A 23,687-nucleotide genomic window follows, 5' to 3' on the forward strand; every position below is an offset into this window, starting at 1 on the left:
GGCTGAGGCAGGGGAATCGCTTGAACCTGGGAGGCAGAGGTTGTAGTGAGCTGAGATCTTGCCACTGCACTCCAGCCTGGCGACAGAGCAAGACTCCGTCTCAAAAAAAAAAAAAAAAAAAAGAAAGAAAGAAAGAAAGAAGGTGATAGTTGACCCAGAACCTAAAGGAAATGAGGGACTGAGCTGTGCAGATTACTGGGTAAGTGTTTCAGGCAGAGGGAACAGCAAGGGCATAGGTCCTGAGGCAGAAGACCAGTGAGACTAGAATGGAGTTAATGAGGGGAAGGTCAGAGGGGTCACAAGAAGCCAGGTCACGCCTGGCCTTTTAGTCCACTGAATTATACCCTGAGATGGGAAGTGTTGGAGGGTCTGGACAGAGAAGAGACGTGAGACGTACTGCAGTGGTTCTCCATGTGGAGGTTCCCCCTGTGCCCTAGATGCCACCTGAGGTGAAGGATGGAAATGCAGTGAGAGCACTGGACTGGGAGGAAGAAGCCTACAGACCCAGCCTTGGCTCTGCCACTGGACCTTTGGGTCACTCTGGCTTTTCTGTTTTTTTGAGAGTCTCACTCTGTCGCCCAGGCTGGAGTGCAGTGGTGCTATCTTGGCTCACTGCAACCTCCACCTCCCAGGCTCAAGCAATTCTTCTGCCTCAGCCTCCCAAGCAGCCAGGACTACAGCCACCACACCCGGCTAATTTTTGTATTTTTAGTAGAGACAGGGTTTCTGCATGTTGGCCAGGCCGGTCTGGAACTCTTGGCCTCAACTGATCCTTACACCTTGGCCTCCCAAACTGTTGGGATTACAGGCATGAGCTACTGCACCCAGCCCCTTTGGGCCACTCTGGAGGTCCCCTCTAAGGGTTTGTTTGTTTGTTTGTTTATTGAGACAGGGTCTTGCTCTGTTGCCCAGGCTGGAATACAGTGGCATGATCTCCACTCATTACAACTTCTGTTTCCCAGGATCAAGGCATCCTCCCACCTCAGCCTCCCGACTAGCTGGGACTACAGGCATGTGCCACCATGTCCAGCTAATTTTTGTATTTTTTGTAGAGATGGGGTTTTGCCATGTTGCCCAGGCTGGTCTTCAACTCCTGGGCTCCAGCAGTACACCTGCCTCAGCCTCCGAAAGTGCTGAGATTACAGGTGTGGGCCATCACACCCAGCATATTTATTTATTTATTTATTTATGAGACTGAGGTCTTGCTCCGTCACCCAGGAGGGAGTGCAGTGGCACCATCAGAGATCACTGCAGCCTCAAACTCCTAGGTTCGGCCGGGCACAGTGGCTCACATCTCTAATTCCAGCACTTCACATCTCTAATCCCACCCTGCCCAGGCAGGCAGAGCACTGAAGATCAGGAGTTTGAGACCAGCCCGGCCAACACAGTGAAACCCCGTCTCCACTAAAAATACAAAAAAATTGCTCAGGCGTGGTTGGCACATGCCTGTAATCCCAGCTACTCAGGAGGCTGAGGCATGAGAATCGCTTGAACCCGGGAGGCAGAGGCTGCAGCAAGCTGAGATTGCGCCACTGCGTTCCAGCCTGGGCGACAGAGCGAGACTACGTCTCAAACAAAAACAAAACAAAATTCTTAGGCTCAAGCTATCCTCATACCTGGGGATCCTCAAACTGGGACTACAGGCACATACTACCACATTATTATTATTATTTTTTATTATTATTATTTTTGAGATGGAGTTTTGCTCTCGTTGCCCAGGCTGGAGTGCAATGGCCTCCCAGGTTTAAGTGATTCTCCTGCCTCAGCCTCCTGAGTAGCTGGGATTACAGGTGCCTGCCACCACACCTAGATAATTTTTGTATTTTTAGTAGAGATTGGGTTTCACCATGCCAGACAGGCTGGTCTCGAACTCCTGAACTTGTGATCTGCCCGCCTCGGCCTCCCAAAGTGTTGGGATTACAGGCATGAGCCACCGCACCCGGCAAGACCCCATCTCTACAAAAAAGTAATAATTAGCTAGTCGTGGTAGCTTACACCTGTAGTCCCAGCTACTCGGGAGGCCGAGGTGAGAGAATTGCTTGACCCTGGGAGATGGAGACTGCAGTGAGTCCTTATGGCACCACTGCATTACAGCTGGGTGACAAAGCGAGACCCTGTCTCAAACAAAACGAAAAAGCACAGAGAGGCAGTGGAACAGCTGGAGGGTGGAGGGTGTGCCCCTTCAGATGTGGAAGGCCTCACCAAGGTGATCCTGCTGAAGCTAAACTAAGCTTGCACGAAGTGTAGAAGTGTATTCTAGGCACAAAGAATAACTGCAAAACAGGCTGAAAAGAGCAGCTCAAAATCTTGAGGCAGAAGAAAATGTGGTGGGTTGGCAATGTGGATGCCATGTAGTGACAAAGAATCACAAAGCCCGGATGGCCAGTGCAGGCCTTGGAGACAGTGGTATGGCACTTGGAATCTATTTGCAGTGCAATAGTAAGTAAGTCATTGAAAAGTTTAAGTCACTCTTTTTTTTTTTTTTTTGAGATGGGGTCTTGCTGTGTTGCCCAGGCTGGAGTATAGTGGCTATTCACAGGCTTGATCTTAGCACACTAGTCTCAAACTCCTAACCTCAAGCGCTCCTTCTGCCTCAGCCTCCTGAGTAGGTGAGACTATAGGCACACACCACTGCACCCAGCTATCATCATTTTTAATTTCTATTTTTGTGTATGCTTTATATAGTACAATCTGTATAATATATTGAGGGCATACTTAATTTTTCTGAAGGTATGCATTTTTTTCTTTTTTGAGACAGGGTCTTGCTCTGTTGCCCAGGCTGGAGGGCAGTGACACGATCTTAGCTCACTGCAACCTCCGCCTCCTGGGTTCAAGCGATCCTCGTGCCTCAGACACCCAAGTAGTTGGGTAAAAGCACCACGCACCACCACGCCAGCTAATTTGTGTATTTTTAGTAGAGACGGCATTTCACCATGTTGGCCAGGCTCGTCTCGAACTCCTGGACTCATGTTATCCACCTGCCTCAGCCTCCCAGGATTACAGGTGCTGGGACTACAGGCGTGAGCTGCTGCAACTGGCCTGAAGGTATGCTTTTTTTTTTTTTTTTTTGAGACAGAGTCTCACTCTCTCGCCTGGGCTGGAGTGGTGCAATGACATGATCTTGGCTCACTGCAACCTCCGCCTCCTGGGTTCAAGCGATTCTCCTGCCTCAGCCTCCCGAGTAGCTGGGATTACAGGCACCCACCACTACGCCCAGCTAATTTTTTAAATTTTTAGTAGAGACAGGGTTTCACCATGTTGCCCAGGCTGGTCTCAAACTCCTGACCTCTTGATTTGCATGCCTCAGCCTCCCAAAGTGCTGGGATTACAGGTGTGAGCCACCGTGCCCTGCCGGTATGCATTTTTAAAAGTGTGCAGATTTTTTCTCTAATGAGAAGATTTTAGGTAATTTCATCTCATTCCGTATCTCTAGTTACAATCTGCATACTTTTAATTGCAGAATTTCTATCACGGACACTAGTCTCTACTGAGCTCCCGACTCCTGTAACAGCAGCTTTCCAGGCTTCCCTGAAGCAAGAGAGTGTGTTAGAGACCTGAAGGAATTCCTAGGGGCTGGCCTGAGGATTGTGAGAAGGATGACAGGGCCAAATGGTGGAGGGCCTTGTGCAGAGATGTTGTACTGTCTTCTGAGGGCAAAGGGGAGCCAATGAAGCATGTATATCCAGGGAGGTGGCATAATTTGAGGTACACTCCTAGATCACAATATTTCTTCATTTTAAAGATGAGTCAGAGGCCAGGCAGTGGCTCATGCCTGTAATCCCAGCACTTTGGGAGGCCGAGGCGGGCAGATCACCTGAGGTCGCGAGTTTGAGATTAGCCTGACCAGCATGAAGAAACCCTGTCTCTACTAAAAATACACAATTTGCCGGGCATGGTGGCGCATGCCTGTAATTCCAGCTACTTGGGAGGCTGAGACAGGAGAATTGCTCGAACCCAGGAGGCGGACATTGTAGTGAGCCGAGATCGCGCCCTTGCACTCCAGCCTGGGCAACCAGCGAAACTCTGACTCAAAACAAAACAAAAAAAAAGATGAGTCAGGAACCAGACATATGTTCCTCCAAACTCAGCCTCCCGAGTAGCTGGGCCTGCAGGCTACAGGCACAATCCACTACACCTGGCTATTTTTTTTTTTTTTTTTTTTGAGACGGAGTCTGGCTCTGTCGCCCAGGCTGGCGTGCAGTGGCGCCATCGCGGCTCACTGCAAGCTCCGCCTCCCGGGTTCGCGCCATTCTCCTGCCTCAGCCTCCGGAGTAGCTGGGACTACAGGCGCCCGCCACCACGCCCGGCTAATTTTTTTGTATTTTTAGTAGAGACGGGGGTTTCACTGTGTTAGCCAGGATGGTCTCGATCTCCTGACCTCGTGATCCACCCGCCTCGGCCTCCCAAAGTGCTGGGATTACAGGCATGAGCCACCGCACCTGGCCATGGCTATTTATTTTTATTTTTATTTATTTATTCATTTATTTATTTTTTGAGACGGAGTCTCGCTCTGTCGCCCAGGCTGGAGTGCAGTGGCACTATCTCGGCTCACTGCAAGCTCTGCCTCCTGGGTTCATGCCATTCTCCTGCCTCAGCCTCCCGAGTAGCTGGGACTACAGGCGCCTGGCACCATGCCCAGCTAATTTTTTTTTGTATTTTCAGGAGAGACGGGGTTTCACCATGTTAGCCAGGATAGTGTCGATCTCCTGACCTTGTGATCCGCCCACCTCGGCCTCCCAAAGTGCTGGGATTACAGGTGTGAGCCACCGCGCCTGGCTATTTTTTTATTTTTGTAAAGACAGGGGTCTCCCTGTGTTATCCAGGCTGGTCTCGAACTCCTGGGCTCGAGCAATGTTCCCACCTCCGCCTTCCAAAATGTTGGGATCACAGGCTTGAGCCATTGCACAGGGTCCTCTCTGTTCCTTTCCTTTCAGCATGCAGCACAATTTGTAATGATACATGTTTTGCAAATTTTATAAATGTTTAGTTATTTCAGGTCCATTTCCACTACTAGATGGGAAACTCCTTGAGGGAGGGGATATCTGTCTCCCTCAGTGTTGATCTTCCTTGTAACGTGTCTGACGCATGATCAACGCTGGTTTAATAAATACTGTCCCTGCCAGGAGCAGTGGCTCACACCTGTAATGCCAGCACTCTGGGAGGCTGAGACAGGTGGATCACTTGAGGTCGGGAGTTTGAGACCAGCCTGGCCAACATGGCAAAACCCCGTCTCTACTAAAAATACAAAAATTAGCTGGGCGCGGTCGCGGGCGCCTGTAATCCCAGCTACTCGGGAGGCTGAGGCAGGAGAATCACTTGAACCCGGGAGGCGGAGGTTGCAGTGAACTGAGATCGTGCCACTGCACTCCTGCCTGGGTAACAGGGCAAGACTGCGTCACAATAAATAAATAAATACTGTCCCCACTAAATATCTTACAGTTCTCTACATGCTGTGACTGACACTCCAGCCTGCCCTGCCACCTTTTCTCACTCCTTTCCTACCTAACTCGAACTCAGCCCACACTGAAGACTCCTGCTTCTCCAAACCCCTCCCATCTCCATCTTGTTCTTTGTTCATTGTTTCTTCGATACAATAGAGCTCCTTTAAGGATCATCTCAAGCATTGTGACACATTTTCTGATCCCCAATACATGATCTGTCCCTGCTTTGAACCCCAAAGTATTTTGTAACTAATGACACTCCTATCCTGCCTTGCCTTAATCCTCACTTCTAGAGTAAGTGGGTGCTGATAACAACAGGGCTGAAAACCATGACCCTATAGTAATTTTTTAAAATCCCAGTACTTTGGGAGGCTGAGGCGGGTGAATTGCTTGAGGTCAGGAGTTCAAGACCAGCTTCGCCAATATGGTGAAACCCCATCTCTACTAAAAATACAAAAATTAGCCAGGCATGGTGGCATGCACCTATAATCTCAGCTACTTGGGAGGCTGAGGCAGGAGAATCACTTGAACTCAGGAAGTGGAGGTTGCAGTGAACCAAAATCACACCACTGCACTCCAGCCTGGGCAACAGAGTGAAACTCTGTCTCAAAAAAATAAAAATAAAAATAAAAACAGGCCTGGCGTGGTGGCTCATACCTGTAATCACAGCACTTTGGGAGGCCAAGGCAGGTGGATCACCTGAGGTCGGGAGTTCAAAACCAGCCTTGCCAACATGGCACAACCCCGTGTCTACTAAAAATACAAAAAATTAGTTGGGCATGGTGGCAGGCGCCTGTAATCCCAGCTATTGAGGAGGCCGAGGCAGGAGAATCGCTTGAACCTGGGAGGCAGAGGTTGCAGTGAGCCGAGGTCATGCCACTGCATTCCAGCCTGGGCGACAGAGCAAGACTCCATCTCAAAATAATAATAAAATTAAAAATGTAGTATGCATCAGAACCACAAGATGAGCTTATTAAAATACAGATTCTCAGGCCTGAAAGAGTGCTTCAGTAGGAATCTGTGTTATTTCAAGCATTCTTTATGACTTTGATGCCCACCAGGGTAAGAACATTATAATAAGTTAACTTAAAGTGACCAGAATCCCCAGACCTAAGGCTCACTGATTAAGTCTTAGGAAATGGAGGGAGTTCAGAGGTTGAATCCCCACCCTTCCTCCTCCAAGAGGTTAGATGAACAAAGACTCCAAAGTTTATTTGCCTTTCCTTTTTAATCCTCTTCTTACTCCAACTCTTTAAAAAAAAAAACTGCCCAGAAAACCCAGTAATTAAGCAAAAGGGAGCTCAAAGAGCCAAGGCAAGCCAGCCCAAGAGCAGCAGGGTCCCTCCCGCAGGGGCCAAAGTCTGGATGCTGGGGTCTCCACTCAGAGCCTGGTAGTAAAAGCTGGTGCAGAATAAGGTCGTTCCGGAAGCTAGCAATAACCCAGCCTGAAGGAGACACAGCACAGAAAACAGGATTGTTAAGAACAGGGCAGGCTGAGAGGGAGCGTGTGGGGCTTGGTCAGGGTTACGCGCAGGGAAAGATTACCCAGAGTGGCTTTCTGCAATGGGGCACCCCTAACAGGGCCAGGCTGTGTAAGAAGTGGTGTTTGTTGGCCTTGTCAAACAGCTGTAAGAAAAACAGAAACGAAGGGATATCGTAGGCAATACAGGTCCTGAGATCCCCTGATGACACAAGGGACCAAAGTTCCTTCCCCCACCCCACCCTTGAAGTCCCAGCTTGATCCCAGGCCTTTGGCTTACAGAGCCTTTGGCCTTTGCTGCTCCAGAGATCCGCGGCTCGCCCCACCCTCTCCCCGCCCACTTCCCCCAGGGACCCCAGACTTTGTGCCTTCGTAGACCCACGAGTCAGGGAGCCCCAGCGCAGTTACTTCACCTCCTTCCCGTAGGCATCTGGGAATTGGGCGCCTGTGGAGAAAAGAAGCAAAGGTTAGCGGTCCTAGTGCCAGCCGTGACCGCCCCCAATCCGGGGGGACCCAGGTGGACATTGGCGAGAAAGGGCACCCCCCCCACCCCAGGAAGCTTCCGATTGGTGGGAACACGCTCGGGCAGTACTGGGAACCAACTGGACCCAGCTGGGGGACTTTAAAAGGTTTAGGGCTCCGCGGACTGTCTGATAAACGAGAGGCCGGGCACCTCCCACAGGTTACGCCCTTGCAGCAAACCCCAGAGGACGCCCCAAGCACAGTCCCATCTTCGTCCCCAGCCCCCTGACCGTGCGCCCCGTAAGAGGCGAAGCCTAAGGCCGCAGCTCCGGACAAGGCGCCCAAGCGGCGGAAAGCTGCAGCTGGCCCGGCCATAGCTGTAGAACAGGACGCACCGGACCAACGCCGCCCAGGCCACCCAAGAGGCCAGCCAATCCCGGCCGCCCATGCAAATAAGGTTCACAGGCGCCCAATCCGGGCCGTGTTCATTTCAGCATTGCGCTCTTCACCAGCCTTTGTAAAACCGCTGCAGAGTGGCGAAGACGTCTGGCGGGCGGAGAAACCAGCACCAATTAGGAGCAGAGGAGCTAAGCAGTGGGGGGGCGGGGTTGAGGGCGGGACTAGGGGATTTGCGTCACGGATTGGCCCACTTTCCAAGTTGATCGCCTCTTCGAATCCCCCACCCCCACGCTCCGGCCAATTTCCAAAGATCCCGGTCTTCTCTCAAAGTTCCGCCCCTTTTTCCACAGGCTCCTCCTGTTCAGCTTCAAATCAAACCCACTACCAAAAAGAGGCGGCCCCAAAGATAGCAAAGCCCCACCTATTGCCAGTAAACCCCGCCCACTGCACAAGTGGCCCCTCCCCCATGTCTGAAGGCTCCGCCTTCTTTGTATGATGCCCCGCCCCCTGTAGTTAAGATATTCTACCCCCCCCCAGCCCTCCGAGACCGCGAGAGCCCTGAGGGTGGGAGATCCGGTGGAATGTCTCCACCCTGCCCTGGCCCGCTACGTCCATCTGTCCGTCTGTCCACTCCCGCCTCTTCCCACCATCTCCAATCCCCCCATTCTCCGGAGGGCGGGCGGGCAGGCGGGTGCGAGCGGGGGGTGTGCGCCGCTCTCTCGGCAGGGGGCGGGGGAGGCGGCCGCGCGGTGACGCGCGGGGCTGCTGCGGCTGCTCCGCCGGCGGATCATCACTCTCGGGCTGGGATGGACGCGGGGCGGGCGGGCCCTGGCGCGCGGAGCCAGGAGTCCGGGCCTCCCGGCTGCTGAGCGTCCCTTGAAGCCTCCCCTCACCCCCGCCTTCCCTCCTAGGATCCGCGCTGACCCCCGCCCCGGGGCTCTGGACTCGGCTCCCGCCCTCCTCTGACTCCCCGGACCTCCCCCTCCCGCCCGCCCTCGGGATCGACTAGATCCCTCCCCCTCCCCGAGGATTCCGGCTGGATCCCTGCCCCTGCACCGCGGATCCTGCGCTCCCGGGCCCCGGGCCCCTGGGGATTAACGTGGACTCCTCCTCCAGCACCCGATCCTTAGGATCCTCCGCCTGGACCGCCTTCTGGTCTCTCGAAGCCGGCCCACGGAACCAGCGGATCCTCAATCTAGTCCTGTCCCGTTGCCCCCTCCTTTCTCTATCGTCCCTACTGCGGGGTTCCCTGTTCTCGGGCTCCCCCTGATCCCATCCCCTAGCTCTCCTTTTCCCGGGGATCGACTGGATCCCGGCCCCGCCCCCCGGGGCTGGGGCGATCCCCCTCCCCCGCCGGGTGAGGCGCTGCGGGCGGGGGCTGGGCCTGCGGGGCCGCGGGGGCTCAGAGGCCGCCGCCCCCTCCCGAAGGCCTTTCGCCCCCCACTCGGAGCCCTGGATGGAGGCACCACGGCCCCAGGGCTGAGCCAGGTAGGACCTAAGCCGGGTCGGTGGAGGGGGCTGCGTGGCGGTCCACTGGGGTCTCCCTCTCCCCATCTCCCTCCCTGCGCCTGGTTTCCCCCAGCCTGCTCTGTCTGCGTGTCTCCGCCTAGGGATGCTCTCGCCGTGTCTCTGCGTCTTGGTCTCTTTGTCTCTGCCTCTCTCCAGTCCATGAATGATCCTTTGAATGGGCCCACAGACCCCGTGTGTTCCCATCTCCCCCTCCCCCTCCTTCTCCCCTTCCCGGCCAAGCCATTTTCACCACTGCAGGAAGGGGGGGCCTGCGGCCTGAGCCCCCGTCCCTCAACTCTCCCCGGCTGGGGGAGTCAGGCCTGGGCAGGAATGGAGAGAGAAGGCAGAGGGATAGGGAGAAGGAGGAGGGAGCAAGATGTGGCAGACAGAGATGGGGAGAGAAAATGGGGGAGACAGTGATGGGGAAAGACAGGAGAGAGAGACAGAAGGCTTAAGGGGGAAATTTGGGGAAGGCATTTGGAGGAGAGAGAAAGAAATGAGAAACACCAAGGAGAGAGATACAGAAGAGAAAGATGTAAAAAGACCGAGGGTGAGAGACTGAAGGCAAGAGCTGGAGCAAGCTGGAAGAGGCCCAGAAAAGATGCTCTCAGGGAGCACTACGGAGAGGAGAGAGATGGGGGGGCCTCCAGTGGGAGGGAAGGAGGGAGCGGAGCTGGCTGGTGGGAGGAGGCCAGGGGCCCAGAGTACCCTCAAGAGGAGAGGGTGACTGAGACAGATCTTGTTGTGGGGAGGGGGAGGGGGCAGCAAGGCCATGGTAGCTGAGCCCAGTCTGGCACAGGAAAAGGAGACCCTGGGGGAATCAGCCCAGAGCCACCTCCAGGTGATGGAGGAATAGAGGAGCCTTAGAGAAGCTGAAAGGCAGGGGGCATGACTGGGTGTGTGTGGTAAGGATTCCTGTGTCCTCATCTCTGGAATAAATTGACACCTGCAGAGAGCCACCCGCGGGCTGGCGCCTGGCTCTGAAAACCCCGCGTCAGCAAACAGCTCTGGCGGCTGGTGGGGGGGCGGGGGGGGGGGGGGCTTGCCGAAATGACCTGGGTGTCTGCCCCTCCGGTCTGATCTTCTCCCTTGGCTGGCCCCTGCTGCCCTGAGCACCCAGGCATCAGAGCAGCAACTGTAGGGGGGGCGGCAAGGGGAAGGGTAGGTGAATGGATGGGTTGGGATGGGAAGAGAAGAAAGCTAAGTGTTGCCCCCAGGACATGGGTCACAATGGCTTGCAAAGATGAAAAGGTGGTGGGGTCCAAGGTTGCTTGAAATTGCTGGAGGGGGGCAGTCAGTAGGCTCCTGTGATGTCTCTTCAAGCCCACCTCAGCACCCCCTCTCCCAAGCCAGAGGCCTGGTCACTAAGGCTAGGCTCTGATTGGCCAACAGGCAGAGCTTTTAGCGTTCTTGGTGCCCCCAATCTCCCCTTCCTCTCAACATATATACTTCTTCCTCTATGTTAAGGTTGGGGGGAACTCTTGCATTCTGACTCACACCTTTGCCCTCCCCTTCATGCCCTGAATGGACCCCCAAACCAAGCCAGCCCCTTCCCATCTTCCTCCAGAACCCCCCTCCAGGGTTAAAGCTGCAGCCCGTTGCCGAGGTAACATTGCGGGGCAGCATCCCGTCACCCGGCAACCGGCTGCAGGATCACGCATCTGTCCCTGGATTTGCCCCTCCAGCGTCCCCTCCCTACTCTAACCCCAGCCTCAAGGTACCCCAACTTCTGACGGAGGAAATGGAGTCTGGGGAGAGAGGGGTCGCAGGCAGCACAAATCCTTAGCGAATGGTGTGTTGAAGTGGGGATAAGGTGCTAGGTTTGTGCAGTCCCAAGAAAGGCCTGAGTCTGGCCTGGGGTGGGGGTTCAGCGCCATGAAATTACAGCTCAGGAGTAATTAACACGTATAAACAAACCTGCCACTTCCAGCTAATTAATGACTTGGTATTTTTGTTTTCTCTTCCTTGTCTACCTCATTCCCTCCCAGGGAGGTGGGAGCTGGGACTCCTGAGTCCCTGAGGAGAACCTGCCTGGGAGGGATACATCAGCTGGAAGGGAGCATGCTGGGTCTGGAGAGCTGACACGCCTCTCCTCTGGCTGGGTCCTGGACTTGAACCACATCTGGGCCCCACCCCCAACCTAGGCGTCTGCTGAGGGGAGAAGGGCTGCTAGGTGGGAGTGGGGAGGTGTCAGGGGGCCTGTGGGTGGGAGAAGGGGGCAACTTGGTCTGAATTCCAGGTCACTAACCACTTGTCTCTTCTGTTTCCCCATTCCTTTCTGTCTGCCCCATCCAATTTCCCTTGCCCTCTTCCACCTCTGTATTTTTCTGTCTGTCCGTCTGTCTGTATCCTGCCGCCCTGCCCCTCTCGCTCCACCTCCCGCAGGTCGGGCCTGCCTTCACCTTCTCCCACGTCCTTCCCCTTCCCCACCCCGTGCCCCCTCCATGGAGAGGAACAGACCCCTTCTCTGTCCAGTCTAACCCAGGTCCCTCCCCAACCCCCTCCTCCCTCCTTTCCCCCACCCCCTCCTCCCTCCTGGGGCGAGGGGGGCCTCCCTCCCTCTCCCCCCCTTCTCTCTCTCTCCGAGGGGGGAGGGTCCCGGGGAGGGAGGGGGGGTCCCCCGATCAGCATGTGGCTCCTGGCGCTGTGTCTGGTGGGGCTGGCGGGGGCTCAACGCGGGGGAGGGGGTCCCGGCGGCGGCGGCGCCCCGGGCGGCCCCGGCCTGGGCCTCGGCAGCCTCGGGGAGGAGCGCTTCCCGGTGGTGAACACGGCCTACGGGCGAGTGCGCGGTGTGCGGCGCGAGCTCAACAACGAGATCCTGGGCCCCGTCGTGCAGTTCTTGGGCGTGCCCTACGCCACGCCGCCCCTGGGCGCCCGCCGCTTCCAGCCGCCTGAGGCGCCCGCCTCGTGGCCCGGCGTGCGCAACGCCACCACCCTGCCGCCCGCCTGCCCGCAGAACCTGCACGGGGCGCTGCCCGCCATCATGCTGCCTGTGTGGTTCACCGACAACTTGGAGGCGGCCGCCACCTACGTGCAGAACCAGAGCGAGGACTGCCTGTACCTCAACCTCTACGTGCCCACCGAGGACGGTAAGGGCGCGGGCACAAAGCCGGGCACCCCGTGGACACAGCCCACAAACGCACATGCAGACCCTCAGGCACTGGCACCGCTCTAGGGCTCAGAGCTGGGCCTTTGTGGGGGCAGTGAGGGACGGAGTGTCCCTGCAACCTCTACGTGCCCCCTGAGGATTGTAAGGGTGCCTCCAGGCAGTCCCAGGCACACACCCTGCAGACAGCCGCTCCTTAAGTTCTTTATGCCCATGGGGGGCCATGGTGGGGATGGCAGGCACTGGACTAGGCTCACCCACTCTCTCCCCAAAGAGGCACAGTCTGCCAGCTAATCTCAACCTGGCCACGGAGGGGGAATCAGGTGATCCATCCTCTGCTCAGACACCCACTCCAACCTTGCCCCGCCTCCTGCCGCCAGACCTGGGCTTGTTCCTGGCAGAATACCCAGGTTAGCTACATCTGCACCCCAAGGACAACGCAGGCTCTCCCTCTCCCCCTGGCCGGCGAGGGCTGCCTTCCATCTATCACATCATGTCCAGAGCCCCTTGCCTGAGCTGAGCCCCTTGCCTGAGCTGAGCACCTTGGCAGTGGTACCGATGTCCTTCTCTTCTCCCTTGACTCCTGTACGCCCCTGAAGGATCAGGGAAGCTCCTTGCTGAGGGCCCCTCCACTCACAGCACAGCCCACCCATCTTCCCTGGGGCTCTTGAACTTCTGTTCTTAATGAACTCTTGTTCACTGCAGGACTGCTCATAGCCCCTGGCACATTCCTTCTGGACAGTTCTCCACCCTCCATCCTCAGCACTCCAAGACTAATCAGAACACCTTCCAGAGTGTGAACAGGGTGCAATAGGTGGATTCCAGCCATCGCAGCAGACCAGCCTCACAAACACCCCCCCGCACCCCGCATGGCTCTTCTGACACCCATCTTACCGCTCCAAAACATGGCAGCGTCTGCGTATAGACCATCCGCTGCCACCACGCTTCCCACAGTCCATGTTTCCAGCAACCTTACACATAGGCCTGGTACCCAGGAGCTCCTAATGTACCCTGTACATACCCAGCACCTCCACAGCATATGCTCAAGTCCCAAAACAGACCGCAAATCCCAACTACTCCACGCTTAAATCATCACCCAACCAACCTATACACTGACCTTGTGCTCCAGCACCCCACAATCACAATTCCCAATACTTTCATATCACACACACACCCAGTACATCTCTGAAACTATGTACCGTGTCACCCACACACACCTGTGCTCCCCAGCATCCCTGGATATAGATCACGTGCCTTAAGAACATCCACACATCCAGTAACCTGCGAGCCTGGGCCGCGTGCTCAGCAGGCCCCTCACACCACAGTCCCCAACAACCCCAAAACTCCTCAATCATTGTTTACCCCACTCCTACCTAGAGATCATCTGCACCGGACCTCAGGTGGTGAAAACACATCTGGCAAGCTTGCACCCTACTCACCGAACAAGTACTCCAACACCATGCCCCCTGCACTCGGAATCCCCCCCTGCCAAGCACAGAACCTCTCATGCACCTCCACCCACCCATGTCCATCCCAATACCTCGCAAATGGACCATTCACCCTGTATCCCCCATCCTAGCCATACCCCTCTCCATATAAACCACGCCTCCCCACAACCCATACACACAATGCACAGAGAGTCATCTACTCTAATCCTATTCAAATTTGAAGCACCCTAGTTCCCCATAAGCCATTTATCCCAGTACATGCCCCACGTGCCCCCCAGTACGACGCCCTCCACAGAAGAGCTGTGCACACCACACTCCTCTGCCATCCCAGCGCCTGCCCCATCATGAGTCCTTCACCTCAGCACCTCCATGTGGGCTGCCCATCCCAGCACTTCCCACTCTCACACAGGCTCTGCACAACCCAGGGCCCCCTCATGGGTGCTGTCTCGTCACCTTCCATGTGAAACATCCACCCAGCACTTGTCACCAATGGACTGTCCACCCCAACACCTCCACACAGTTGTCCACCCCTGCCCCCACACCACCCTTGCCCACACCTTCTGTATTTTTAGCCACTGCTGATTGCAGACCTGCCTGGGGCCTGACACATTCAGGTGATCTCACTGAATCTTCACACCAGCTCTGGGAGGAAGAGGTTGACTCAGGCGCGCGCACACACACGCGCTTCATGGACTCACGTGCACACATGCCTTGCTCACTTTGTCCCCACCCCATCCTCTCACAAAGAAGAGGCCCTGTTCCCAGTGGGTCCCCGTGGGGCCATCACTGCCACTTAGGAGACGCCTTCCAGAGCTTGCCTTGGCCTTGACCCATCCTTGGCCTTGACCCACGTGCCAGTCCCTGTGCCATTGAGGAAAAACCAATCAGCCTCGGGGAACCCCCAGGCCTCTGGGCTCCAGCTCGCCCCTGACCAACCCCGTAATCTGAAAGAAGCCCTGACACTGGGCGAACCTGGTGCTCCCGGTACCTGCTAGCACCTGTGTGCCAGGCTGGCTCAGGGCACTGTGTTCCTCGTTCCCTATCTGTGGACTGAACCACCCGCTCGGCCGTTGGGGAAGGGGTGCTTTTTGGCAGTGGAGCAGGGGCAGGGGAGGCAGCGGTTGGTGGCCCTGGTGGGAAATTCACCGTTTTGCGGGGAGGAGAGGAAGCCTGGGTAAGGGACGAGGTTGGGGGGAGTGCGGAGGGTTGAGCTGGAGCGGAGGGCAAGACCTGATGACCCCCTTCCCTGCTTTGCCCACACTGGGGAGCTGGGGTGAGAAGCCAGGCCTGTGAGTGCGGATAGACGAGAAGTGCTGGTGGTGAGGCTGGGTAGCGGGCGGGCAGCCCCAGCTGACCTTCCCATAGCCCTCCAGTGGGGAGCGGAAGGCTTCTGGGGCTGAGCTGTGGGGCAGGCTGCCCCCCCAACCCTGTCCTGCTCTCTGCCCTGCAGAGTGGTCCAGAGGGAAGCAGAGTCTTTTCTGCGGCAGTCTCTCCTCGCTACAGCCTTGTGGGGTGCGGCAGGCAGGTGCTTCGCTGGCCCTGAAGGGGGCCTTCTGAGAGGTGGCCTGGGTGGCAAGCTGGCCTTGGTCTCCCAGGGGCTCTGGGTGGGCTTCCCCTCCCCTCCCACCCCACCTCTAACACTGTTTCATTTCCAGCAATTAGCAAACACATCGACAAGCCAAAACCTTTCCAGCCAAGTCGATATGTCTTAAGACAGGCCTCAGCCCACTCAGGCACCCCACCCCCCCAAAACCAGCCTTTTCTTTGGGGCATGACTTTTTCTGGGGAGGGGAACAAAATTGGGTTGTAGAAACGTTTTTCTCTTTTCTTGGTTTCTTTTTCTTGCAAACAAATTTTGCTTTTTTTGGCTTATTTTTTCTGCCTCCCCCACCCTCCCCTTTTCTGCTTTCTCTCCTCCCCTCCCCATCCACCACCTCCCCCCGACCCCCATCTTTCCCCACAAAATTGTCCTTTTTTCTCTGTTTTGTGTTCCCGGTCTTAGGTCCGCTCACAAAAAAACGTGACGAGGCGACGCTCAATCCGCCAGACACAGGTAGATTTAAAAATCCCGCTGCTGCATGTGGTTGCTTATAAGAGGACATTCATGGCCCTGCCCCTCACTAAATGTCCCCACAGCCCTCAAGGCCCCTCAGTCGTTCTCCCAACTAAAATGAAAAAGAAAAGAAAAGAAAAATGTTTAATAATTGGAAAAAAGAATTATGAAAACTTCAAACGAAATTTGAACAATGTTGGACCCAGTAGAAAACCTGCCAGAAAAGCTAAACATGGTGAAAATAAGCTGAAAAACAAAAAGAAATTGGAATGTCAGAAAAATAAAATTCAAAAGAATTGGTTAAAATGTTTAGAATTTGAAAGAAATCTGGATGGTTTTGAAACTTGTGAAATGTAACATTTGAAAAAACCAATTTGAAATTGGAGCAAAACAACAGTTCAAAAAAAATTTAAAAGTTGGCAAATTGATGACACCATTGAAACATCAGAAGCCTGTCGCAATTTCCAAAAGCCTGTCAGACACAGAAAACGCAAACATTCGAAGTGAATTAAAGAAATTTGACAATTTTTTAAAACAGGGCCCAATATCTTGAAGTTTCACCACAAAATTTTGAAAAAAAAAATGCAAAGAATTTTTTTCTTTTTTTCTTTTTTTCCAAAATGGATCTTTTTGTTTTTTCTTTTCTTGTTGAATCTGCCCCGAGAGCTTCTTGCTTTTTGGTTGTTTTTTTCTTTCTTTCTTTCTTCTTTCTTGATCCTGTTTTTGTTGTTGGTTTTGAATTCTTGTCGCCCCAGCCCCTCTTCCTGCTCCTTCCCTTTCTGACCCCTCCTCCCCTCACACTGGGAGAGGGGTGGGGTGAGGATGGGAAAACTGAGGACAATTAGGACAGGACCTTGGAGGGAAGGAGATTCCGGCCTGAAAGTGCTGGGAGGTTACTTGAGGTTCAGGAGCAAAGGAGAGGACAGGATTTGAGGAGAACCCAGCGAGGGTGCTGCCCACCTAGAAGCTCTGGCGGAAGCAGTCAGGAGCATGGGGGCTGCACAGGGGGTCTTAGGGATGGGAGGCAGGAAGCTGTCTGTGAGGTCAAGGAGAATGTCTTAGTGACCTTCAGGTTGACCTTCTGGCAGGAGGGATGTTTCTACCAGGATGAGGGAGGTGGACAGAGACGCTGGGGACCAGCTGTGGAGGCCCAGGCCTGGCTTTGGTTTGCTGAGTGTCCAGGCTAGCAGGGAGGGCCAGTGTCAAGAAAGAGGAGGGCTTGTGGGCCAGGGGTGACCCCAGCCCTAGCACTATGGCTGAATCATGGGGAGCTGCAGGGGAGGATACTGTAGCCTCAGGGACCCTGGCAAGCACTCTCAGACTCCCACCTCCTCTGGAATTAGTCACCCTTCAGTCCAATGTGGAGCAACTCAAGGGCCTGATCACATGTGGCAGTGATCAGGGGATCCTCAGGGGGTATGGCGGGAAGGAGCCCAGTGCAGAACCCAGGGCTCAGGCCAGTATGGGGGTGTCCAAAACTAAGCTGCACCCTGGCTTCATTAAGCAGGCTCTTCCTCCTCCTGCCACAGTAATTAGGCTGGGGGTTGCCATGGTGACTGGGGAGGTGACCTAGAAAGGAATTAGGGCGGGGAGGAGACCAAGCCCCAGGGACCCTAGGCCTGGCACCCCTCACCCACAGACCAGGGACCCTAGGCCTGGCACCCCTCACCCACCGACCAGGGTACCATGTGGAGTGGAGGCCCAAGGCCTGAGTCGGAGGAGACGCCAGGACCCTCCCAGCAGCTCCAGCTCCAGTTCTAGCCTCGGGAGCTTGCTCTTCCCAGGGACAGGAAGGAGATGTGCTGTGTGCGGGGGTGCTGGGGGTTCCCTGGATCCAGCAGATGCCCTAAGGAGGGCCACTGCCCACCCCCAGCCTCTACGGGGTTTCTTGGAAAGTCTGCATTGGAGAAGTGCCGCGGGGAAGGCTGGCAGAGGGTGGGGAGGGAATGTCTGCCAGGGCTAGCTGGGGAGGGAGGAGGGGAATCCGGTCTTGCCCCCCAGGGATGGGAGTGACATGTCCCCTGAGCTCCAGGCCAGTCCTCAGCAGGCCTGGGAGCTGGGCGGTGCTGCTTCCGGTCTGACTGTGTCCTTGTCCCTGACCCCCTGGCCCACCTGCCCACCCCCTCCCCACACAGATATCCGTGACCCTGGGAAGAAGCCTGTGATGCTGTTTCTCCATGGCGGCTCCTACATGGAGGGGACCGGAAACATGTTCGATGGCTCAGTCCTGGCTGCCTACGGCAACGTCATTGTAGCCACGCTCAACTACCGTCTTGGGGTGCTCGGTGAGGGTGGGCAGCCAACTCTGGGGCTCGGGGGAGTCTGGGAGGTGGGCCTGGTGGGCAGGGTTCCTCCACATCCAGCAGAATGGCTTCTGGGCTGGACTGAGCTGCCCAGAAAGGGGGCAGGGGCGCTGTGACACCTCCAGGGAGCCCTCTTCTTCTCTACTCCCAGGTTTTCTCAGCACCGGGGACCAGGCTGCAAAAGGCAACTATGGGCTCCTGGACCAGATCCAGGCCCTGCGCTGGCTCAGTGAAAACATCGCCCACTTTGGGGGCGACCCCGAGCGTATCACCATCTTTGGTTCCGGGGCAGGGGCCTCCTGCGTCAACCTTCTGATCCTCTCCCACCATTCAGAAGGTACCAGCAGTGTCCCAGCCTGTTCCACCCTTCCCAACCCTGCCAACTCCCCCCTCTCCTTCAGGCCGGTACTCACAGCCTGGCCTGAGGTCTGCCTGTCCCGTCAGGGCTGTTCCAGAAGGCCATCGCCCAGAGTGGCACCGCCATTTCCAGCTGGTCTGTCAACTACCAGCCGCTCAAGTACACGCGGCTGCTGGCAGCCAAGGTGGGCTGTGACCGAGAGGACAGCGCTGAAGCTGTGGAGTGTCTGCGCCGGAAGCCCTCCCGGGAGCTGGTGGACCAGGACGTGCAGCCTGCCCGGTATGGGGTGGGAGAGGGCTGGGTCCAGGCCTTCACTATCCTTGCTGGTTCCAAGGAGGCTGAGGTGAGAGGTGCCTGTGGGCATACCATTTGGCAAGGAGAGATGGGCTTCTGGCCCCCAGTAAGTGGCCTCCTCTTGCAAGCCTTCCTTCAGTGGAGGTGCTCAGACAGAGCAGGTGAGCACAGGGTGCCGTGAAGTGCTTTGGGATGACTTCCAGAGAGGCCAGATCTCCCAAAGGACCCATTGGAGGATTTCAAGTAGGGAAGAAGGGTCTTGCAGGTAGAGGGAAGCATCTGTGTGTGGGCTTAGCAGGCCACAGGCCAAGAGGAGGCCAGTGAGCAGGTGGTGAGACCCTGACCCCTTCTCCCCAGCTACCACATCGCCTTTGGGCCCGTGGTGGATGGCGACGTGGTCCCCGATGACCCTGAGATCCTCATGCAGCAGGGAGAATTCCTCAACTACGACATGCTCATCGGCGTCAACCAGGGAGAGGGCCTCAAGTTCGTGGAGGACTCTGCAGAGAGCGAGGACGGTGTGTCTGCCAGCGCCTTTGACTTCACTGTCTCCAACTTTGTGGACAACCTGTATGGCTACCCGGAAGGCAAGGATGTGCTTCGGGAGACCATCAAGTTTATGTACACAGACTGGGCCGACCGGGACAATGGCGAAATGCGCCGCAAAACCCTGCTGGCGCTCTTTACTGACCACCAATGGGTGGCACCAGCTGTGGCCACTGCCAAGCTGCACGCCGACTACCAGTCTCCCGTCTACTTTTACACCTTCTACCACCACTGCCAGGCGGAGGGCCGGCCTGAGTGGGCAGATGCGGCGCACGGGGATGAACTGCCCTATGTCTTTGGCGTGCCCATGGTGGGTGCCACCGACCTCTTCCCCTGTAACTTCTCCAAGAATGACGTCATGCTCAGTGCCGTGGTCATGACCTACTGGACCAACTTCGCCAAGACTGGGTGAGGGCCTGAGGGGCTGGGTGGGGCTGGGCGGGGCCCTCCCTACTTCACATGGCCGCTGTTCCTCTGTTAAGGCACTCACTCTGGCCTGCCCTCTTGCTCGAGTGAAACCAACCCAGACACCTCTGTGCCAGGCACTGAGTTGAGCGTTGGAGACTCAGCAGTATCAGACAGAGAAGCGGCTGTCCTTTCTGGGGAGTTGGGGGCCCACTCAGTGGCTTTGGCTTGGCGTCTATCTCTCCCTCCTCCTTGCCTGATCCCCCCTGCCCGACCCCCCTAGGGCTCTGCACCTCTGGCTGACTGCTCAGGTGTGTGTGTCTGAGTGTGTGTAAGAGTTTGTGTGTCTCTTTACTTCTGTCTCTGTCTCTCTGAAAATCCACTGACAGCTCTCCACTTCCCTCTGCTGCTCTCTTTTGTCTGCTTACTTTTCACTGTCTCTGGCTGCTGGCTGATTTCAGCCTGGCTGTGTCTCTGTCTCTGGCTGTCCCTCCCGTGTCTTTGACCCTGTCTGTGTTTCATTCAGGCTCAGCTTCTGCTTCTCCCTGGCTATCTCTGTGTGTGTCCCTGCCCCTCTGCCCGCATTTCTGGCTGTCTCTGGCAGTCTGTCTCCATCCCTACTTGCCTATTTGCCTGAAGAGACAGGCAGTTTCTCTGTCTCTTCATATCCATCTGTGTCTCTCTGCCTCTGTGACTTTTTCTCTGGCTTTCTTGCTGTCCCCCTGTCTCTCTGCATCTCTGTCTGTCTCCCTGCCCACTGCCATCCACCCTCCTTCAGAGCCTTGCCCTCACTCCTCCTTTCCCTGCCCTCCTGTGCCCACAGGGACCCCAACCAGCCGGTGCCGCAGGATACCAAGTTCATCCACACCAAGCCCAATCGCTTCGAGGAGGTGGTGTGGAGCAAATTCAACAGCAAGGAGAAGCAGTATCTGCACATAGGCCTGAAGCCACGTGTGCGTGACAACTACCGCGCCAACAAGGTGGCCTTCTGGCTGGAGCTCGTGCCCCACCTGCACAACCTGCACACGGAGCTCTTCACCACCACCACGCGCCTGCCTCCCTACGCCACGCGCTGGCCGCCTCGTCCCCCCGCCGGCGCCCCGGGCACACGCCGGCCCCCGCCGCCTGCCACCCTGCCTCCCGAGCCCGAGCCGGAGCCTGGCCCGAGGGCCTACGACCGCTTCCCCGGGGACTCGCGGGACTACTCCACGGAGCTGAGCGTCACTGTGGCCGTGGGTGCCTCCCTCCTCTTCCTCAACATCCTGGCCTTTGCTGCCCTCTACTACAAGCGGGACCGGCGGCAGGAGCTGCGGTGCAGGCGGCTCAGCCCACCTGGCGGCTCAGGCTCTGGCGTGCCTGGTGGGGGCCCCCTGCTCCCCGCTGCGGGCCGTGAGCTGCCACCAGAGGAGGAGCTGGTGTCACTGCAGCTGAAGCGGGGTGGTGGCGTCGGGGCGGACCCTGCCGAGGCTCTGCGCCCTGCCTGCCCGCCCGACTACACCCTGGCCCTGCGCCGGGCACCGGACGATGTGCCTCTCTTGGCCCCCGGGGCCCTGACCCTGCTGCCCAGTGGCCTGGGGCCACCGCCACCCCCACCGCCCCCCTCCCTTCATCCCTTCGGGCCCTTCCCCCCGCCCCCTCCCACCGCTACCAGCCACAACAACACGCTACCCCACCCTCACTCCACCACTCGGGTATAGGGGGCGGGTGGGGAGGCCCTCCTCCCCGGCCCTCCCTGGCCCGGCCACTCCGAAGGCAGGGAGGAGGACTTGGCAACTGGCTTTTCTCCTGTGGAGTCGTCACACGCCATCCAGCAGCGCTAAGGTGGACATGGGATTCCTCCCTGCGATGCGTGTCTTTCCCACGCAGAGAAGCCCAGTCTCTTCTCTGGATCTGGGCCTTTGAACAACTGGGGGGCGTTTTCTCCCCCCCCATTGGGACACCAGTCTTTGGTGTGTGGAATGTGGTATTTTCCCGCGTGGAGGTGTGCTTTCTCACAATGGGGTGTGTTTTCCCATGTGCAGGGTGAGGTTTTTTTTTGCCACCCTGGACACATGTTGGCCCCCTCAAAGAATTTCTGTGGGGATTTGTACCCCAGAATCCTGTTCCCCCATCCCTTCTCCCACCTCCTCCCCTCTCCCTCCCCCTGGAGACCCTGGAAGTGGTGTGTTCACATACAGTGACCCTTGGCCACCAGGCCACAGAGGATGGAGCCTGGGAAGCAGCGAGGAAATCACAGCCCCCTCGCCCCTGCCTCCCTTGCCACCACCCCGGCGAAGCATGTTCCCCCCGACGCCCCCCTTGGCACAAGTCAGATGAAGCACGTTCTGCCGGGGAGGCCCTCACCTTCCAGAGAGGACAGACACAGATTTCCTGCTGGGGGAGGGAGGAGTCCACGCATCCCGATGCTGCCTGGAAGCTTATTTTCCCGTGGTCCAGGACACATTTCTCTGAGTGGAAACAGGTTCTTGCATGTGGATGTGTGTTTCCCCAGGCAGACAGCCCCTCTCTTCCCAGCACTTCCCTGCCTCCCCCAGGCCTCAGGCCCAGCACCCAGTTCCTCCTCACATGGCAGGTGAGCACAGACTTCTAATTGACAGGAGCTGAGGAGGGTGAACAAACCCCGAGGGAGGCCCGGCCCTTGCTCCCGAGTTGGGGGGAGGGGGCGTGGCAACGTGCCCCCCCGCAGAGGCCACGCATGTTTGACCAAAGCCCTCACTGTGGTCCGAGGACAGCCTTTTCCCCAGGCCTCGGAGCATTGCTCATCTGTGCCAAACTGGGTAGGTGGATTTGAGCGGAAAGACTCCCCAAATGTGCCGAGAATTTCCCAGTCCCAGGCAGGGCTGGGGAAACTAAGGGCAAGCAGGATACAGGGCGAGGGATGTGGCAGGTGAGGGGGCTCCCGCCTGTGCCCCTTCTCCTCACCATGTCTCCCCCACCCTGCCTCAGTTCTCCGTTCCCCTTCATCTCCGTCCCCCTCTTTGAAGCTGTCCCCATCTCAGTGTCAGACCAGCCTTCTCCTCAGCTGACCACCCTCCTCTGACCCACGCCCCCTCCTTGTCTGAAAGAAAGGAGCCTTGAATGGTGGAGGGAGGCAGTGGGGAGAAAGGTCTCACCGGACAGGTTGGGAGAATGAGGTCAGTGGTGCTGGGGAACAGATGGAGGGGCAGTGGGGACAGGGCTTGGGCAGACACCAGCAGGAATAATTTGAAATGTGTGAGGTGACTCCCCGGAGGGCCTTGGGCTTGGGCATCTGGGAAAAGAATGATGTCTGGAAGGGCTTAAGGGACACAGTGGACGAGGGGAGAGTCCTCATCTGCTGGCATTTTGTGGGGTGTTAGTGCCAAACTTGAATAGGGGCTGGGGTGCTGTCTTCCACTGACACCCAAATCCAGAATCCCTGGTCTTGAGTCCCCAGAACTTTGCCTCTTGACTGTCCCTTCTCTTCCTACCTCCATCCATGGAAAATTAGTTATTTTCTGATCCTTTCCCCTGCCTGGTCTAGCTCCTCTCCAAACAGCCATGCCCTCCAAATGCTAGAGACCTGGGCCCTGAACCCTGTAGACAGATGCCCTCAGAATTGGGGCATGGGAGGGGGGCTGGGGGACCCCATGATTCAGCCACGGACTCCAATGCCCAGCTCCTCTCCCCAAAACAATCCCGACAATCCCTTATCCCTACCCCAACCCTTTGCGGCTCTGTACACATTTTTAAACCTGGCAAAAGATGAAGAGAATATTGTAAATATAAAAGTTTAACTGTTGGTTGTGCCTGCTCTGTTGTGGGGAGGGCGGTCTCTAAAGAAACAAGCCCTGGGGAAGTGACGAGGGAGGAGGGTTCTTTTCAGTGACCAGCTCTGAGGTCTGAGAGGAAGGGGGAGTGGGTG

At 56.6% G+C, this 23,687-nt stretch overlaps 2 protein-coding genes across 7 annotated transcripts; one reads left to right on the forward strand and one right to left on the reverse strand.

The window, feature by feature from the left end:
• Nucleotides 1-6,650: 6,650 nt before the first annotated feature.
• On the reverse strand, nt 6,651-7,811 carry TMEM256 (transmembrane protein 256). The gene is made up of 4 exons (XM_004058479.3): nt 7,674-7,811; nt 7,335-7,366; nt 6,987-7,067; nt 6,651-6,886 (listed from the first exon to the last, which is right to left on the reverse strand). The coding sequence occupies exons 1-4, from the start codon at nt 7,756-7,758 to the stop codon at nt 6,743-6,745; spliced, it is 342 nt and encodes a 113-aa protein (XP_004058527.1). The 5' UTR covers nt 7,759-7,811; the 3' UTR covers nt 6,651-6,742.
• Nucleotides 7,812-8,309: 498 nt separating this feature from the next.
• NLGN2 (neuroligin 2) lies at nt 8,310-23,564 on the forward strand. Of its 6 annotated transcripts, XM_055367372.2 has the most exons (9): nt 8,311-9,270; nt 11,280-11,464; nt 11,677-12,380; nt 15,848-15,898; nt 18,034-18,183; nt 18,353-18,538; nt 18,646-18,838; nt 19,211-19,807; nt 20,628-23,564. In XM_055367372.2, the coding sequence occupies exons 3-9, from the start codon at nt 11,921-11,923 to the stop codon at nt 21,499-21,501; spliced, it is 2,511 nt and encodes an 836-aa protein (XP_055223347.1). In that variant the 5' UTR covers nt 8,311-9,270; nt 11,280-11,464; nt 11,677-11,920; the 3' UTR covers nt 21,502-23,564. The 6 variants fall into 6 exon arrangements, with proteins under 6 accessions (XP_030859239.1, XP_055223347.1, XP_055223345.1 ...); XM_055367370.2 differs by lacking the exon at nt 11,280-11,464; XM_055367373.2 differs by lacking the exon at nt 11,280-11,464 and having other exon boundaries at nt 8,313-9,270; nt 12,248-12,380.
• Nucleotides 23,565-23,687: the final 123 nt, after the last annotated feature.

This window comes from Gorilla gorilla, chromosome 19 (assembly GCF_029281585.2).
Source record: "Gorilla gorilla gorilla isolate KB3781 chromosome 19, NHGRI_mGorGor1-v2.1_pri, whole genome shotgun sequence".
In the NCBI taxonomy this organism is placed as follows: Eukaryota; Metazoa; Chordata; class Mammalia; order Primates; family Hominidae; genus Gorilla; species Gorilla gorilla.